This window comes from Vidua macroura, chromosome Z (assembly GCF_024509145.1).
Source record: "Vidua macroura isolate BioBank_ID:100142 chromosome Z, ASM2450914v1, whole genome shotgun sequence".
NCBI lineage: Eukaryota > Metazoa > Chordata > Aves > Passeriformes > Viduidae > Vidua > Vidua macroura.
Window position 1 is genome coordinate 2,220,308 of NC_071611.1, and position 18,052 is coordinate 2,238,359.

At 53.0% G+C, this 18,052-nt stretch overlaps 1 protein-coding gene across 1 annotated transcript in view; it reads left to right on the forward strand.

Annotated features, from left to right (window-relative positions):
• Window positions 1-15,211: 15,211 nt before the first annotated feature.
• SKOR2 (SKI family transcriptional corepressor 2) overlaps window positions 15,212-18,052 on the forward strand; it is a 27,060-nt gene continuing 24,219 nt past the window's right edge. The window contains exons 1-2 of the mRNA XM_054003541.1: window positions 15,212-15,232; window positions 15,777-18,029. Coding sequence (XP_053859516.1) covers window positions 15,810-18,029 — 2,220 coding nt within the window. The 5' untranslated portion in view covers window positions 15,212-15,232; window positions 15,777-15,809. The remainder of the gene's footprint in view (window positions 15,233-15,776; window positions 18,030-18,052) is intronic.

An 18,052-nucleotide genomic window follows, 5' to 3' on the forward strand; every position in this document is an offset into this window, starting at 1 on the left:
AAGTGGTAATAACAAAAACCGTAATATTTGCTTTAAGGTCCAGATGTCCAAGGCCTGGGTGTCTGGCTGGCACAGCACTTCTCAGAACCTGCCCTAAAGATGTTGATGGCAGCCAGGAAAAGGCCAGGGAAAATTTTAAGTAAACTTAACAGCTTGCTGTTTCCTGGATCCTCTTATCTTTTACACATCAGACTCCGCACGCAGCCAGAGCAGGGATGCAGATAATGTATGACAGCTGTTAATCACAGGATCACAAAACGGTTTGGGCTGCAAGGGACCTTCAAGTCTGTCTTGTTCCAAACCCTGCCATGGGCAGGAACACCTTCCACTATCCCAGGCAGCTCCAAGCTCTGTCCTTGGGCACTGCCAGGGGTCCAGGGACAGCCACAGCTGCTCTGGGCACCCTGTGCCAGGGCCTGCCCACCCTCCCAGCCAGCAATTCCCAGTTCCCAATCTCCCACCTGTGCCTGCCCTCTGGCAGGGGAAGCCATTGCCTGTGTGCTGTCCCTGCATGCCTTGTCCCCAGTCCCTGTGCAGCTCTCCTGGAGCCCCTTGAGGCCCTGCCAGGGGCCCTGAGCTCTCCCTGGAGCCTTCTCTTGTGCAGCTGAACAGCCCCAGCTCTCTCAGCCTGTCAATAATGGATGCAATCTGCTTGTTATATTGAAGTACAACACAATAAATGTCAGTCTTACATGGTGTATACCCATAACAGAAAAGGTGGGCATATTCAACCAGTGCTGTAAGGCCAACATTTAAATCTAGCCCTGCTACATGTACCTGGACAGCTCTTGATCTGCTCTCTTACTCACCATACATCCACCACGCTCCATTATCCTCTGTACCAGATCACCACCACTTCCCTGCCCTGTTCTGAGCCCAGTGGCCATGAAGCAGAAGGTGTCAGAGTCCAGCACAGGATGTAGGTTCTTAAATGCTGTTAAAAACCTGAGCTTCTGTGTCTGCTTTGTGCTACTGAGTGCACTGGAAAGAAATCTATTGACATCGGTGGGTTTTGGATTAGGCTCCCGCTGTGTTATTAAGTGAATTATTAATTATTAATAATAACATAACAGAAATCACATGTTGCCTTATTCAACCATTCAATTTTGCCTTATGTGGGGGTTTTTGAAAATGCAGTCGCCGAGTTTAAATACAAGTGTGGATTGATTGTTTAGCCTCCCTACTCATTGCCAAGGAGAGAGTATGCTTACATATGGGTGTCCAGTTCTAAATGAATATTGATTGACTGAAATTCATGCCGTCTGCTTCAGTTTAACTGTTTGGCAAAACTAGAGATGTCAATAAAACTGGATTGGATTTTGAACGGTATTAAAACTTTCTGGAGCCAAGGTAATCATGATGGAAAAAAGTAATAAAGGGCTGGAGACCTTACAAGCGTGAGGTTTTTCCTGCTGCTGTGAAGCCCTCTGGGGCTAAAGGTGTTTAGTTCCAATGCTGAAAGACCAGCAGGGTTGCTAATGGCCTTTCAGTTCCTTTGGCAGCAGCAAATATAAATAGGCAAAGTAGGTGCTCTAACTCCTCCCTTCCTAAAACTCAGCCAAACACTTATGGTGCTGTTTCAGTTAATGAGGTTTGGGAAACTGACACCCCCTCAAGCGAGAGGAGGCTGACTGCACGTCCAGGAGATTGTCCCCGTGGGACTGGCACTCGCCTGTCCTGAGGGGGACAGGCGTCTGCCTTACCTGCAGCAGAAATGGGACGTGGCAGAGTGGGGACCAGAGAGCTTGGGGATGGTGGGTTTGGCGAGCAAGGGTGTCATGTACTATCTGGGGTTTATTTCCTGAGACAGGAATTCATGGGGTAAAAGCACAGTGTGTGGTCCATGCACCTCTATTCTCGCTGCATCCCAGGGCTCCAGTAACTTTTATTGCACTTTCTGCCTATTTATAATCACTGTTAATTGGTTACCTTCTTGTCAGTGCACTTAGTGTGACTGCAGTGGGGTGGAATTAAGACACTGATCCTCCAAAATTGTTACCATATTTCTAAATATCCTCTTGCAGATTTGTCCTATGGGTTAATACATATCCCCCAAATTTATTATTGGGCAGGTCTGGTTACCTAATCCAGCACCAGAGATGTCTCCTTAAACCCTACAGTGATAAATTATGGGCACTTATGTTTATCCTGGGAAGAAGCTGATAGGACAAGTAGGAATAATTTTAAACTGAAAGGAAGTAGGTTTAGATTGGGCATTGGGAAAGAACTGCTGGCTGTAAGGGTGCTGAGGCCATGGCACAGGGTTCCCAGAGCAGCTGTGGCTGCCCCTGGATCCCTGGAAGTGTCCCAGGCCAGCTTGGATGGGGCTTGGAGCAGCCTGGGACAGTGGAAGGTGTCTCTGCTCATGGCAGGGGGTGGATGATTATGAAGGTCCCACCCAACCCAAAACATTCTGTGATTCGATGAATTCATAAAGAGAGGCAAAACCACTCGCACAGCTCACACACAGCTACAAGTAGCAGCTGATGGCAAAGACAGGAATTTAATCGAGCTGTCCTGCAGGTCTGGTGTGCACCCCAAGCCTGACCAAGGACTTCAACTTGTCATCTTGGGGCTGGAACTGTGAGAGAAATAAACCAGCAAGGTCAGGCCCCAAAGGAGAGCAAGAGCACGGTGCTGCACAAAAAGCAACTGGGCTGCAGATGGCTCGTAGGCACCTCTTCAAAAACGCCTCTCATGTCTTCTCTGCAGGTTTGTTTTTCCTGAAAATTGGACTGTGACTTAATAACATAAGACCAGGAAAGCTAGTCCATGATATCCTCATGTTTCTACTCCTGCAAAACTGGTGTCTGTGTTTGTTACCTACCAATTAATTAACAATCATGAGCGAAAGCAGATAGGAAAGACTTTAATTTCTGGGCCAAACTAATCTACAGTGGTGCTGCTTCGAAATTAGTTTTGTGCTTGCTTGATTTCTAAACATCAGCTCATCAAAGTGTGTTAGCATTGCTGTGAAATAAAAGTCCTTTTTTAAGGTACTTCATATAGGAACTTACAAGTTTATGCTAGGGAAAAATCCTTATAATTTTTTTTCCTGATGTCAAAATCAGCTGACGATATTTTTAAGCCTCTTCTCAGTATTTTTTCTGTTGTGATGAAGAACACCCCTCTCATGGAGGTAGAAAATTTTGTTTTCTGAGCAGCATTTCACTGTTTGAGCTGAAAGGTGACCCTGCAGACAGAGGGGTTACCACAGATAAAAGAAAGATGAACCATGATGAGGGAGCTGGAAAAATAGGCAGGACACAAGGAAATGGAATGAAACTGTTTCTGCCACTGGTGAAAACTCACTAGTCCTTGAAAATTCCATTACACCAGTGAAGTCCTGGGTTCTGGAAATGCCTAAATTATAATTATGGGGATGGCAGCAACAAAAGATTTGGCAAGGTAGGAGTAGAGGTGATTCAGTGAGTGGTCCCAACCCCAGCAGGGGGTGGTGGGAGCATCAGGCGGGAGAATCACAGAATCATTTGTGTTGTAAAAGATGTCTTAAGTTCATCGAGTCCAACCATTCCCCCAGCCCTGCCAAGCTCACCATTAATCCCTGTCCTGAAGTGCCAATCACTCCAGGGATGGGGACTCCACCACTGCCCTGGGCAGCCTGTGGCACTGGACAGCCCTTTCCATGAAGGAATTTTCCCTAACATCCCATCTAAACATCTAATCCCCTGGAACAACTTGAGGCCATATCCTCACCTTTTGTGTTAGATGTAGGTGCCGTAAAATTTGCTGCTGCCTGTTTTGAAAATCTCCTGTGTCCACTGTAAGGATTGACTCCATTGGGTTCTTGCAACGTGTTTTTTTTTTAATTTGACAAATTGGTAGGAGCATTTTCCTCTGCATCATAGAATAGTCTGGGTTGAAAGAGACATTAAAGATCATCTTATTTCAACTCCCTGCCATGGTCAGGGACACCTCCTACTAGACCAGGTTGCTCAAAGCCTTGTTCAACGTGGCCTTGAATTTTTCCAAAATGTATCGAAATTTATGAAAGGAATGTGTCAGAAGGTGGATTGATCTTATGGTGCATGAAATTAAAATTTGAAAGGCAAGGAGGAAAGACTGGCAAAAATCTCCTGTCCTGATGAGTCTGGGAATATCTGAATCAAACTATGAAATTACTCCATAGTTTCTAAAATCTTGAGAATCTTTGCTGCCTTTCAGAGATGCTTTTAGCTATAGTATGTGGTTATTTATTTATTTTCAACTGTTTTATGCAAAAGTGAGAAGGAAGGCTAGGGTACATTTGAGTTTTTAACTCAACTGCATTTTATAAAACCTTTCTGAGATGCTGGTAGATGAATGCTGTTCCCTAAACACACACACACACACACACACACATCCTTTCCAGGTGCATAAATTGAGGCTTGAAGAAGAGGTCGTATTTTTACAACTTAGGAATGTCAACTGAGAAATCCCAATCCAAAGGAGATTGATTTTCAGAAATGCCCAGTCTGGACAGATGAGCAGCACACCAGATTACTCACAGGGCACTCTTATTTGAGAGCTTATCTTTAAAATGTGGGCTATAAATGGCTCTCTGCAAGGTCATGCTGTAATTCATTGTGCTAAGGAGTAAAATTCCAGGTTTCTGGATGTGCTCTGGCATGATCACATCACGCTATACCTTACCCCATTGATATGGTAATTTGAGGAGTTATTTCAGAGATTCTGTAATTGTGACAATCTGGGACATTTGGCACAAGTATCTGCTGGGAGAAGACTGCTCTGACCTGGGGAATCTCACCTGAGAGGCACCAGGGAGCCACTCGTGATGTTCCTGCCCATCTCAGAGGGGTTAGAAATAGATGGTCTTTCAGGTCCTTTTCAAACCAGACCATTCTATGGCTCTGTGGTATTGGCCATGAAATGCAATTTAGGGAGCTTTAACCCTTGAGTCCTAGAGCCACTGATTTCAGAAGGAAAAAGTAATTCCCTTGATTTTTGAAATAGCTGTTTAAAAAAAAAGCAGGCACCTGGTTATAGTTACCTAACATGCTGAAATAACAAGTCAGCTGCTTGAAGTGGCTTTTTGGGAGGAGAGAATTGAGACCTTCCTGTGCCTGCTCCAGCTGCTCTCCTCAATTCCCCAGGCACCCCTGAAAGTGGAGGACCATCACCTCAGCAATATTGCAATGTCGTGATAATGATCACAACAACATCTCTTGCACCCACAACCCTTGTAAAGATGATGGCACCTCCTCAGCCAGTAGAAGAGGCTTTGCTCCTTGAAAGACAACCTTGCTTTTGTGAATTTGTCCTAGATTGCTGGGCCCTGAGTGGCTGTGGGTTCCGGGTTTGCCGTCCTATTTCAGCTGAGAAGGTGCAGTGCTGAGCTCTCTCCCGGCCAGCTGATCCTGCTGTTTCTTCAGCTCCCAGTTTAACTTCAATGGGAAGTCCCAGGTGCACAGAGGAGAAGCTTTAATGGATTAAACAAATAGAGCAAAGTCAAATAGAGCACACGTCTGTAACGTGCACGTCTGCATGCACACGTATCTGTGTTTATACACACAGAGGTACAGGGAGACAGAAGAGAAAAAAACAATTAAAAAAAAAACTTTTGGGAAAGGTTTCCTTCATAAAGCTGAGCTCCATGCAGCAGCACAATTTATATATCTCTCATTTCTGCATCATTTCTGTGCCGTGGTCAAAGAGTATTAGAGGATACATTTCTGTTCTAAATTACATCTGGGTAAATCCAGAGGAATTCCCCTGAGCCACGTTTACCTCTAAGATTTTGCCTACGTGGGGACACTCAGGAAAATAACCCAAATTAGCTGAAGGTGAGAATTTAAAAGTGGATTAATTAAACTGCGTGAAACCCCTGTGAAGGTTGTTCTTATTCAGAATTCAGGTGGTCTTCATTCAATTTAATTTAATTCACTTTGGAAATTAATTCAGATTAATTGTCCTAACAGTTTTTATGTACCTATCCTAGATTAACACTGGGGTAATAAAATGAATTGTAGCCCACTGACTTCAAGATTATTTTTAGATTTATACCAGGAGGCTCTGGAGGAAGATTGTCCCCTGGGTGTCCAGAATCCAGTGCTTTGCTAGGCAAGACAAAGGAGTGGAAGACATTTCTGGAAATAGATAAACAGTATTATTTTAGCTTCCAGGGCAATTTTTTTAAAGATCTGATAATGAAAATAAGGTGACAAAGGCAACACAGCAACAGGTTAAATATTTCTGCTTTTGAGCCCTGGGTAGGGTGCCCTCAGACTTGCCTTCCACTGGGGCTTGATCCTGCATGTGTGATATTCCTTCTTGGCAGGAAAAAAATTTTCTTTGACATCAAGAGGAACAATATTCAAATCTCTTAATTCCAGACAATCCGATTTTGCAAGCCTGGAGCCAAATGAAAATCAAGACTATGGCAGAGAGGGCCCGCGATGTGAAAAAGGAAAAACTGCTTTAAAGAGATAACTACTCCCAATCTACTCCCCAAAGGAGAAGACTCTTATTAAGGGTTTCTTCTTGAGATGTCTGCCTAAAGGCTTCTTCAGAAGGGATTTAGTCGTTTACAACTCACACCTGGAGTTTGAAGCCCCTCTTTTACTGTTTGGTAGCTCAGAGGTCCTGAACCTGCCTCCTTCTGTTGAGCTGGAGGTGAGCTTGGGCAGGGAGGACAGCAGAGGTGACAAGTGTCCGTGCCAGGCAGGGGACGCTGCAAGGAGCCCAGCCAAGGAGAGAGGCAAGAAAAAAAAAATAAAGACTTTTGAATCTGTCTGGGATCAGATAAATGTATGTGGTCAAGCAAACAAATAAACAAATGAAACGCCAAACAATAAACAACCACCCAAACTTACTTCTGAAAGATTTTTCTGTAGTCTTGCGTGTGTTTCTCTGAAGCACCTGGCAGTAGTGAAGGGGGACGAGACCAAACCTCCTCCTGTCCGCTAAATACTTTTGCATATTCAGATTTCAAATGTAAAAGATAGCTAAAAATAAAGGAAGACAGGAAAATAAACTTTCAATAGATCTAGGAAAAATAAATGCAACCTCCCGCCTGTTGGAGCTGTGCTAAAATGGTAACTATAGTCATGATGCAAACACTTAAAAAGCAGCGATTCTAGTGGGATAGAATTTGGGGAAGGTTTGGGGATGTCCAGCCCGGACCGCCTCAGAGCCGCCCCAAGCGCTGCAATTTGAAGGGAAAATGCCTGAATCCTTAATGGGGCAGCAGCTGCAGTGGGAAACCCTAAATCCCTGCACCGCCACCGTCATCCTCGGGACATGCGGGACGCTGCGGCTCGCCGCTCCTCGGAGGAAAAGCGAAGGGAAACGCGGGTTCCCCCAGCCCGTTTTGCTGCGGTGCCCCCCGCAGCAGCCGCCACATCGAGCGGAGAGGCGCGGAGAGACGCGCAGGGGGGCCGCGGAGCGGGGTGAGCCCCGGCGGGCCACGGGGGGCTTCGACGCGGATATTTTGGGGTGCACCTCCCACGCCCACTCCCGGCGCCTCGCAGCGCCCCGGTTCCCAGGCTCCCCTCCTTCTCCGCGGGGCGGAGAGGCAAGACCCGGCTCTGCAGACCCCTGGGCTCGCTCATCAAACCAAATTTGCTTTTCGGGCAAAATTTGACCTGTTTCTTGGCCCAGATACGTTTCTAACATTTTCTCCGTGCTTGTGGGGCGGTTTTTTGGGGTTTTGTTTGTTTGTTTGTTTTGTTTTTTGTTTTGGTATGTTTTGATTTTGTTAAGACTTGGGGCTCCGAAGTCCCAAGTGTGTCCCTCCGCCTGCCCTTAAATCCGGTTTCTCCCGAGGGAAGAAGAATGGGGGGTCCCGGGTAACCTCAGTACCCCTTTCCTCCTCCTCAACCCGGCACCTTCGGGCCCCCTTCCCTACGAGGGTGTCCCACAGCAGCCGGGACAACAGGCGATCTCCCTTTGGGGTCCAGGAGTCCCCTCTTCTGGGGGAGGACGGACACACGCCACTCTCCCATCCTCAAACGCGTTGGGATGTACACGGCGCGTAACCGCACAAGCTTCGGAACTCCTCGCAGCCAGCTAAAGGCTGTTCTCTTAATGAATTACTAATGAGTTAAAATTGGACAGCCGGCTTAATTAAAGCGTAGAGGCAATGTGTTTACCACATTGTAATTGAACTCATTAGGGCTCCGGCTTTGTGTTTTTAAGCAGCCGCCTTGTTCCGCACGTCGAGTGATCTGCGGGAAGCGTTTTGCTGGGGACGGGGCCTCTGCGGGAGTGCGAGGGCTTGGAGGAGGTGGCAGTGCTCCCCCCCCCCCCCACACGCCCCTTAATTTCCCTCAGGGGCTTGTGCTTGTGGGGACACCCTTCCCGCTGTCCCTCAAAGCACTCACAATTTGGGGCGGCGGCGGGGGGGGGCTCGCCCGCGTTCCTGTTTTGCCGGGAAAGCGGGGAAGAGGCAAAGGAAATTTTGCGGGAAGAGGGGAAGTTTGGGGTGGGGGGAGCTTGGGGAAGCAGAGTCCGCCCCTGCAACAGGGTCCCTCTTGCCCCCCCCTCTAGGCGGGGAGGATGTGGGGGGTGCCCTCCTCCCATCCTCCGCAGCCGTCGGGGCGGACCTGCCCCGGGGTAGCGGCGGGGCGGGGGCGGCCGCCGTTCTCCCCTCAGCGAGGGGAGGGGGCCGGGGAAGGGGGCGGCTTCCCCGCACCGCTTGCAAGGCGCTGCCTGGCTGCTAGAAGGCGTCCGAGACCCGACCCACCCGCGGCACAGCCGCCGCGGCAGACGCGGGAGCCAAACTTACGCGCCGCGGAGCTGCCGCGGAGCGAGAGCGGCCCCGCGCCGGCCACACCCCCGGAGAGCCCATGGAGCCCGGGTGTCCAGGTAAGCGTGGGGCTGGGGCGGGATGGGGCGAGTGGGAACCTTTTGATTTGGGTGCAACCATCCTTTCCCGGAGCAAGTAGCGGTGTCGCTCGCTGTCGCGATAGGTCGCAGGGTCGTGCTGGCCGTGGCGGGGAGGGGAGTGGAAGGCGGCTGTTCGCTGCCGGGTGGGATCTGGCTGGGAGAGCGCCGCTGGGCGAGAGGAGCCCCCCGCAAGTTTGGGCTGCCGCGGAGGGGAAGGGGCGATGGTTTGGAGCCTTCCGGATGCGCGGCCCCGCGTTCCCGTGTCCCTTACGCCTTCACGAATACATGGTTTTTAATTTTCCATACAAATCGTGAACTTTGCGCCAGGCGTGGAGATCGGAAAGGACGATCGGGGCTGGCTGGTCCCCAAGTCCAAAGCGGGGACCTCCCGGTCCTCCCTGGGGAGGGGAGCGCACGGAGCTCTCGGCGCCCGCGCAGCGCTGCGCGTCCTGCCGGCACCGGGATGGGGTGGGGGGGGGTGGCGGGGGTGTGCGCAGCGCTGCGCCTCTGCCCCAGACAGTTCAGCTTTTTCCCCCCTGGAGCGACCCTCGTTGCCTGGGAAGGGGCTGACTTTGAGGGAGAGGTGGGATAAGAGGCGACCGCCAGCCTGTGAGAGGCGTCTCCTCCGCTTAAGCAGCGGCTCCGATGTTTTAAAAGCCGCGCGGAAAAAAAAAAAAAAAAATATATATATATATATATATATAGGTATTTTAAATTATTTTTAATTCGTATTTTTTTACTGGCTGCAACTCCAAACCTTTGGGGCTCCGAGTGTTGGAGCCGAAGCGGGGAGCCCTCGGGGAAGCCCTTTTCCCCGCCCTCCAAGCCCTCCCTGTGTGTTGCCTGCTTGTTGCACAGCTCCTGCGCATCGGCTGGCCCGAAACAGGAGCTCATCCCGGTCTGTACAACCCTTTGGAGACATCCACATGGACCTGGCTTTAGGGAAGAGTGCCTATAGTGAAATCCTGTACTATACAAATCACTATTTTTTTTAATGATAATCCTGAAATCATGGCAAGGGGTAAGGGAACGAGAGGAATGCGGCGGTAAGAGAAGAGGGAAGAAGTTGCTTTTGGGTGTAGAAAGAGGGAAGGTGACAAGCCAGACCCCGAAGTGGGTAATGGGAACTGTCAAAGAGTGCAGAAGCGTAAAAGCCAAACACTCCCAATCCCCATAGGTTGTTTATTCCTCGTAAAATACAACTCTACATAGCAGGAAGTTACTGCAAACATTTATCAATAATGAATGAATCTCCTGTAATAAAATACACTCATAATTAGCTACAGTCAAGTACGTACATTACGCCAAGGCTTTTGCAACTCTTTGTTGAAAATCCGACTTAGATAAATCCTCTTAAACAGCCTTTTAAGAAGGAGGAAAAAAAATAGCAAAAACCAGGAGCAAACCACCACCCCAGCATCTCTCCTCTTTTCTGCCGTTTCTGAAACCCAAACCGTAACTACTCCTGAAATATAACGGAAAAGTCTTCGGTGAATTCAGAAGAGTCATTAACATTCAGCTTTAAGTGAATGTTAACAGTAAATAAAGAAATCTCTTGATTGTAATAGTTGCAACAAAGCAATAATAAACCAGTGGGCGGTCATCAGTAATGATAAATGTATCATTATTACTGCGTGTTGGGGAGCAGGGTTTGGAAAGTACTTCAGACTTTTTAGTGGCAAGCTTGGTGGCAATTCGTTTCTTAGCCTGGGAAAAGGGTGGGGGGTGGGGAACGCCATATAATTTTATACACAATTTAGGTGAAAATAAATTTAAATCTGTATATTACATTTTTAATTTCAAGATAGTAATTAAAGCTGGTTCATTATATCTCCTCTGAAAGTCTCTGTGCTCATCTTAATTGCCTGTTTGTACAATCTGCTTTCTAAGACACCCAAGGTTACTGGGTTCTGAAAGACGCAAAATTGAATTATTTACTGACGTGATGACTCTTCGTCACGTTTCTCTCGGAAGTTTGGGATCGCTGCTCCCCATCACAGCCCGATTGGGGCCCTGCTTCTCCACCGTGGAAATTTGTTGCTCGTTTAAATACTTCGGAGCAGGCACGTTTCTGATTCTGATGCAAAGATGTTCAGAGCTCTTTAATTTATGCGTTTGGGGGAAAAAAAATCAATAGCTGAGGTGGCTTTTTTTTCGTTTGGGATCTTTCTTTCCCCCCCCCCCCCCCGCCCTCCCCCAGTCCACCACTCCCTGGGGTGCTAATTCACGCACACCTAAAACTTGCAGCTCTTTTCTTCCCTGCCACCCCATCCTCAGGCAGAACAGAAATAATCACCCTCGTGTTCTTAGGAGCTGAATGGAGGGTTAGGGAGCGCCCATCTCCTCCCGGGCTGCCAGTCCCTTCCCGTAGGATAAAATAAAATGATAAACAGCTTTTTTTTTTTTTTTTTTTTTTTGTGGGGTGCTGTTTCTATCGGGTGAGTGATGCTGGGGGGCTGGCGGGCAGCCTTCCCCCGGCGGGGGTATCGCGCCTCCTGGCTAAGGTCTGCACGTACCTTCGGCGAGGACCATCTCGGGTTTGGATCGCTCCGAGCACATTAAACTGAGAATTTAAGGGACCTCCATCAGACAAAAGGTGCCGTTCTCGGTTCCTTCCCTTCAGCCGGCGTGCTGTTTTTCAGCTACCGGTGGGGTAAAAAGCTGTCTAAAAAATACCCCATCCCTGACACTCTCCTGGTGTCTTTCGAGAGCCGAGAGAACATCCCGTTGAGTCGTTTCCCCCCTCGTTATTACGAATATAGAAGCATCTTTCCGAGGCGTCCTTTTGCCACTGAAAAACTCCACGTAGAGATCTCTACCCTTTTGTTATGTCTAGCTGGGTTATTCAAGAGCAGAGACAAAAGCCCGAAGTGATGTGATCTAAATGAGCTCCGGGGTTTTCCAGATGGGACCACCTCTATTCCAAATGCCCTTTCTGCTTAATATAATAAAGTGCGATTAAAAAAAATACTACTTAGAAAAGAGCTTCGCTCTAGACCAAGCAGTGCAAGCAAAATCTACACAAAAGTATTAAAAAAAAAAAAACAAACCAAAAAAAAAAAAAAACAAAACCAAACTTTACTGTCTAAATTTTGTTAGAATAAGAGGTTTTATAACAATACCTTTGCGTGTCTGCTACTTACACGGCTGGAAGTTTCAATGGGATGTGGAGAGGTGGGAGGAGGGAATGGATTCGCGTTGGGGGTGGTTTTCTTTGTGGTCTTTTTAAACGCACCAAGGTTATCTCGCTTCCCTTGGCCTCTCTGCTACAATATTTAAGCGCTCTGGAAGTAAATAAAGGCCATGAGGGTGGGCTAGGGTGGTTTAAACTTGGCCGCTTTTCCCCGCTGCTCGTTTTCCTCACGACGCGATCCGCGGCGGGAGAACGGGCTGCTGTCGCCTCCCGCTCGGCCGCTCCGAGGCAGAATCGCGATAGAGAAGGGAAGAGGGAAAAGGAGTCAGGACTCCTGCTTAGCCCTTCCAGGCTTCCGTGAGAAGTTTCTCCACCTTTTCCACTCCTCTGTCGAGAGGTGACTCCAAGACAACAGCAAACAGCGAAATGAACGGGAGAAACTGGAGTCGACATCCGGACAGGAGCCCCCCAGATCTGTACCTACCCGTTAGGGGGACTGTGGACACCCCACCTCCAGCAGGAATTCCCTTCCACCCCTCGTCGTGGTCAGGGTGGGCTCCGTCCGACCCGCAGAGACCCCGCTGGGGTTGGCGGCGGCCGAGCAGCTCCGCCGGGCCTCGCCCGCCTGGGGACACCCGCGGGATCATCCCGGCCACTGCGTGGGCCAGCCTTTCTCTGCCAAGCCACCCCCGCCGTGCCCGCACTGAGGTCCTGCTACCCCATGAGATTTCCCAACAGGCTTAAGTGAAAAAAAAAAAAAAAAAAAAAAAAAAAAAAAGTAGAGAACGGTGTATTCTTGCCCCGCTTCTCCACCGTGCTGGTGTGGGTCAGTCTCTGCCCCAAATTCGGTGGCCCTTGCACCTCCCCCCTCCGGGAACTAAGACATCCCGACCCGCAGGTTTGAGTTTTCCCTTTAAAGGGAATGGAGGAAGCCACTCAGTTTTTACAACGGAATCCAGGAGGGTCAACAGCAACAAGCAGGTGACAAAAAGGAAAAAAAAAAAAAAAAAGAAGAAAAGAAAAAAAAGAAAAAAGTAGTTTAGTTTTACTTTTCGTTTAGTTACCACAAAATAGAACGTAGTTGCTGGCTAGCGACGACCCTGTCCCGAGCCTGAGTTTTCCGCCTCTCCCTTCGCTGGAGGTGTTCTGCAAAACCCTCCCATCCCTTTCGCCTCCTGCAACCGCTCCTCGTCCTCTTCCAACGCCGGGCTCAGAGCCTGGGGCGAAGTTGCCCATCGCCGGTTCTCCCGGGAATGGCCGGGGGAAAGCCGCCGAGTGACCGCGGGAGAGGGGAGCGGTCTGCCCGGCGGCCGCTGCGGGGATGCAGGCACTGAGCATCCGCAGGATCAAGCGGCTTCCCCCTAAAACCCCCCGTCCCTCCTGGTGCCGACCTGGGAGCGGAGACAGGAGGGGAGATTTTCTCCGAGGCGTGGTAATAGATCATACAATGTGTGACACGGGTTTAACCAATAAAACAATTTGAATCAATTAGCTGACGGAGGAGAGTTTTGAAGTGTAAAATTCATGTCAGTCTGGCTAGGAAGCATTGATTAAAATGTCACCAATGTGAGGCTTATGGCCATTGCTCACACGAAAGCAGCAGGCTCCGTGCAGAAGAGGATCGGGAAAAAGTAGGAGGGAGGGGAAAAGGGGAAGTCTCCCTGTGACAGTTGCGACACGGGGAAGAGCAAGGTTTAATAAGAAGTGACAGAAGTAATAAGGAGAGGTGTGATTATATTATTATTATTATTATTATTATTATTATTATTATTATTATTATTATTATTATTATTATTATTATTACTGTTATTGTTATTATTGTTATTATTGTTAGCAAGGACCCGAGCAATACCCGGATAGGGGAGAGAAGGTGCGAGCTTTAGTGTGGATGTCCTGGGAAAGGTCGATGTAGAGATTTCTGTCTGGACCTGTGATGTCCGAGAAAAAAAACAGACAAACAAACAAAAAAATCGCCAAGTTTTCATAGGTAAATGTGCAGGAATACTAAGTGCTGGTCATGTGCACGGAGAGAAAAAGAGAGATACAAATATTTTTGTAAAAGAAAAATAAATCAGAAGGGTATTAGGAAACACTTGACGGTTCAGTTGTCTCCCCGTTTTGGCTAGGAATGAGTTTTTAATTTTCCCGGGGTTTAGCAGTTTTTCTGCAGTTTTCCTCCCTGGAAAGCAGCGGCGTTGAGCGATATTGGCCTTCAGCCTTGGGGTGGGGGAGTCGCGGCGGGGTCTCCCCATCCTCTCGCAGCACTACGCAGAGAGGCAGTTAGGACCCACAACCTTTTGGAGGTGATTCATGTTTAAAAAAAAATCTACATTTTCAGTTCACTGTATTCACAAGAAAAAAAAAAAAAAAGGAAAAAGCAGAAACCACCACAACCGTTGTGCTGGTGGCTTTTTTTTTTTTTTTTCCTTAAATAGGGGCATAAACCAATTAGGGGAAAGGGGGAAAAGTTAAAAAAAACCCAAGCAGAACATGTTTGCGCCCTATTGGTTTTTGTGGGAGCGAGAATCTGGGTCCGGGTGCTTGTAAAAGTGGTTCTGGTGAATGACTTCGGTGTATTTGGGAATGGCAGTGAGGACACAGAAGCTGTTCGTGCTCGCGAGGACACGGTTGTGGCGAGAAATCAACTTTTTCTCTCTTTCTCCTCCCCTACCCTGTAACTTCTCCCGATCCCTTAAAAAACACCGTTTCCGAAAAGACGCGGGGTACAAAAGGAGAAATATTCAGTTTCTTGGAAGCGATTTGTCTCAGACCGTGAAGGGGCGGAGGGAAGACAGAGGAAGGCGAAAAAAGGCAAAAAAAAAAAAAAAAAACCAAAATCCAAAGCGCATTCCACCGTCCACCGTTCCGGCCTCTCGCCGGGAAAACCGCGCTCGGGGCGAGGGGGGCGGCGGCGGGAGGCCGGGCCCCGACGGGGCGCCCGCATCCCCTCCCGGTGCGGGGAGGGAGAGAGGGAGGACGAGAGGGATGGGGGGAGCCGCCCCCAGCCCCGCTCGCCTCCCACCGTCCGGGGGGGGCGTGCGGTGGGTCCGGCCCCGTCCGCCCCCCCGGGCCGCTGACGTCAGAGCGCCCGCGGGGGCCGCCGCACCGCGGGGCGGGGGGCTCTGTCCGGCCGCGCGGCTCCGCGGCGGCGGGAGCGGGGATGCGCTTCCCTCCCTCCCTCCCGGCGGCTGCTGGAGGAGGAGGAGGAGGAGGAAGGTCCGGCGGCGGCACGGCCGGAGCGCGGCCGCGGAGGTAACGGGCGCCGGGCGGGGAGGATGCCCGGGCAGCCGCGGGGAGCACCGAAACTTTGGTTTTTGTTTTTTTTTTCGTTCCTCTTCCGTGCTTTCCCCCATCCCGGGGCGTGAGGAGAAGGGACCCTTCCTCCGTCGCCTTGTCCCCTCGGAGGCTCTGCGTGCAGCCCTCCCGGGTGGCGGCGGGTTTCCAGGACGAGGAGACGGACACGGGTCTCTGCTGCGTGCGTGGGGGTCGAAGCGCCCGTGGGTCGGGGGTTCTTCCAAACGGGGACGGTTCGCTCGTGTACCGCCATCTCCACACCTGTAGTGGGAGGTGCACGTCGGAGACCTGGGATGCGCGGGGGAGGACGGCTCCCGGCGAGGACAGAGGAGGTTTGGGGGAGTCGGGGTCGCGGAGCAATCCTCCCCACGGGTAGCGCCTCCCCACGCCGGCAGAGCAAGGAGCGGGGGGAGGACGGGGTGCGTGCGGCGGGGACCCCCCCCCCATCCCGGTGAGCCCTCGGCTGACGGCGCTGTGTCTCTGTCCCCCTCCCCTCCTGCAGCTAGAGCAGAGCAGCCCCCCCGGCGCTGAGACGATGGCGACCAGCCCGCTGCCCGGCCCCACCGATATCTTGCTGCCGTCGCCGTCCAGCGCGTACCCGCCGGACCCCATGAACCAGCCGAGGGCCGGCCACGCCGCCATGAAGCCCAACCAGGTGGGGCAGGTGATCCTCTACGGCATCCCGATCGTCTCCCTGGTCATCGACGGGCAGGAGCGGCTGTGCCTGGCGCAGATCTCCAACACCCTCCTCAAAAACTTCAGCTACAACGAGATCCACAACCGGCGGGTGGCCCTGGGCATCACCTGCGTGCAGTGCACGCCGGTGCAGCTGGAGATCCTGCGGCGGGCCGGGGCCATGCCCATCTCCTCCCGCCGCTGCGGCATGATCACCAAGAGGGAGGCAGAGCGGCTCTGCAAGTCCTTCTTGGGGGAGAACCGGCCCCCCAAATTGCCGGATAACTTCGCTTTCGACGTATCGCACGAGTGCGCCTGGGGATGCCGCGGGAGCTTCATCCCGGCCCGCTACAACAGCTCCCGGGCCAAGTGCATCAAGTGCAGCTACTGCAGCATGTACTTCTCGCCCAACAAGTTCATCTTCCACTCCCACCGCACCCCCGACGCCAAGTACACCCAGCCCGACGCCGCCAACTTCAACTCCTGGCGCCGCCACCTGAAGCTGACCGACAAGAGCCCCCAGGATGAGCTGGTCTTCGCCTGGGAGGATGTCAAGGCCATGTTCAACGGCGGCAGCCGCAAGCGCGCCCTGCCGCCCGCCCCGCCGGCCCCCGCCGCCGCCGCCCCCGCCGCCTGCCACCCGCTGGGCTCGGTGAAGGCGGCGGCGGTGGTGGGCGGCGGGCTGCTGAGCCCGCACCTCCTGGCCGCCCCGCCCGACCTGCACCAGAAGCGGCCGCGCTTCGAGGAGGACGAGGAGCTGCAGGAGGCGGTGGCGGCGGCGCACGGCGGCAAAAGCCCGCGGAGCTACCCCGTCATCCCTGTGCCCAGCAAGGGCTCCTTCGGCGGCATGCTCCAGAAGTTCCCCGGCTGCGGCGGGCTCTTCCCGCACCCTTACGGCTTCCCCGCCGCCGCCTTCGGGCTCTGCCACAAGAAGGAGGAGGGCGGCGGCGGCGATGCCCTCGGCGGGGCGGCCGCGCACAAAGCCGGCGGGGCGGCGGCGGCGGCGGCGGCGGGCGGCGGGCTCTCGGGGCTCTTCTGGCCGGGCAGGAAGGACGCCGCCTTCTACCCTCCCTTCTGCATGTTTTGGCCGCCGCGCACCCCGGGCGGGCTGCCGGTACCCACCTACCTGCAGCCGCCGCCGCAGCCCCCCGGCGCCCTGGGATGCTCGCTGGGAGGGGACGGGGCGGGCCTGCTGCGCCAGGCTTTCCTGGACCTCTCGGAGCCCGGCGGCGAGGCGGGGCCGGCGGGGCTGGGGACGGGGCCGGCGGGGCTGGGGACGCCGCCCGCCGCCGCCCCCCCATCGGCGCCCGCCGCCGCCGCCGCCGCCGCCGCCCGGGACCCGCTGTTCGAGTCGCCCCCCGGTGGCAGCGCCGAGCCCGCCTCGCCCGCCGCTTCCGACGGGGGCAGCGCCGGTGGGGGCGGGCGGGTCCCCCCGCACCACCCGCACCTGCTGGAGGCGGCGGGCGGGCGCAAGGCGAGCGGCGGGTACCACCACTCCAGCGCCTTCCGCCCGGTGGGCGGCAAGGAGGACTCGGAGAGCCTGGCCAAGCTGCACGGAGGAGGCGGCGGCGGCCCCCCGCGCTCCGCCTCGCCGCTGCAGCTGCTGCTGCCGCCGCCGCCGCCGCCGCCCCCCGAGGACGCGGGATGCGAGAGGCACCCTCATCCTCCGCACGCCGCGCACCGCCTCCTCTCCCCCGGAGGCACTAGCTGCAGCTTCGCCAGCGAAGAGAGCAGCGAGGAGGAGGAGGACGAGGAGGAGGAAGACGAGCCCGAGGTGGACGTCGAGGGGCACAAGCCCCCCGAGGAGGAGGAAGAGGATGAGGAGGAGGAGGGCGAGGAAGAGCCCCGCGGCGGAGACCCCTTGGCGGCCGGCGGCCGCTTTCCACCCGCCCGCGGTCTGCCGGAGAAGGGCGGCCGGGAGCGCCCCGCCGCCGGCCCCTTCCCCCGTCCGCCCGTCGAGGAGAAGCCGGGGGATGGTCAAACCCCACCGCAGCCGCCTGCCGGGGCCCCGCGGGCGGGCAGCGGCGGCAGCAGCCCGGCACATCACCCGGCGCCCGAGGAGCAGCCCCTCTACAAGGATGTAAATGCCCTGGCAGGCCCCTT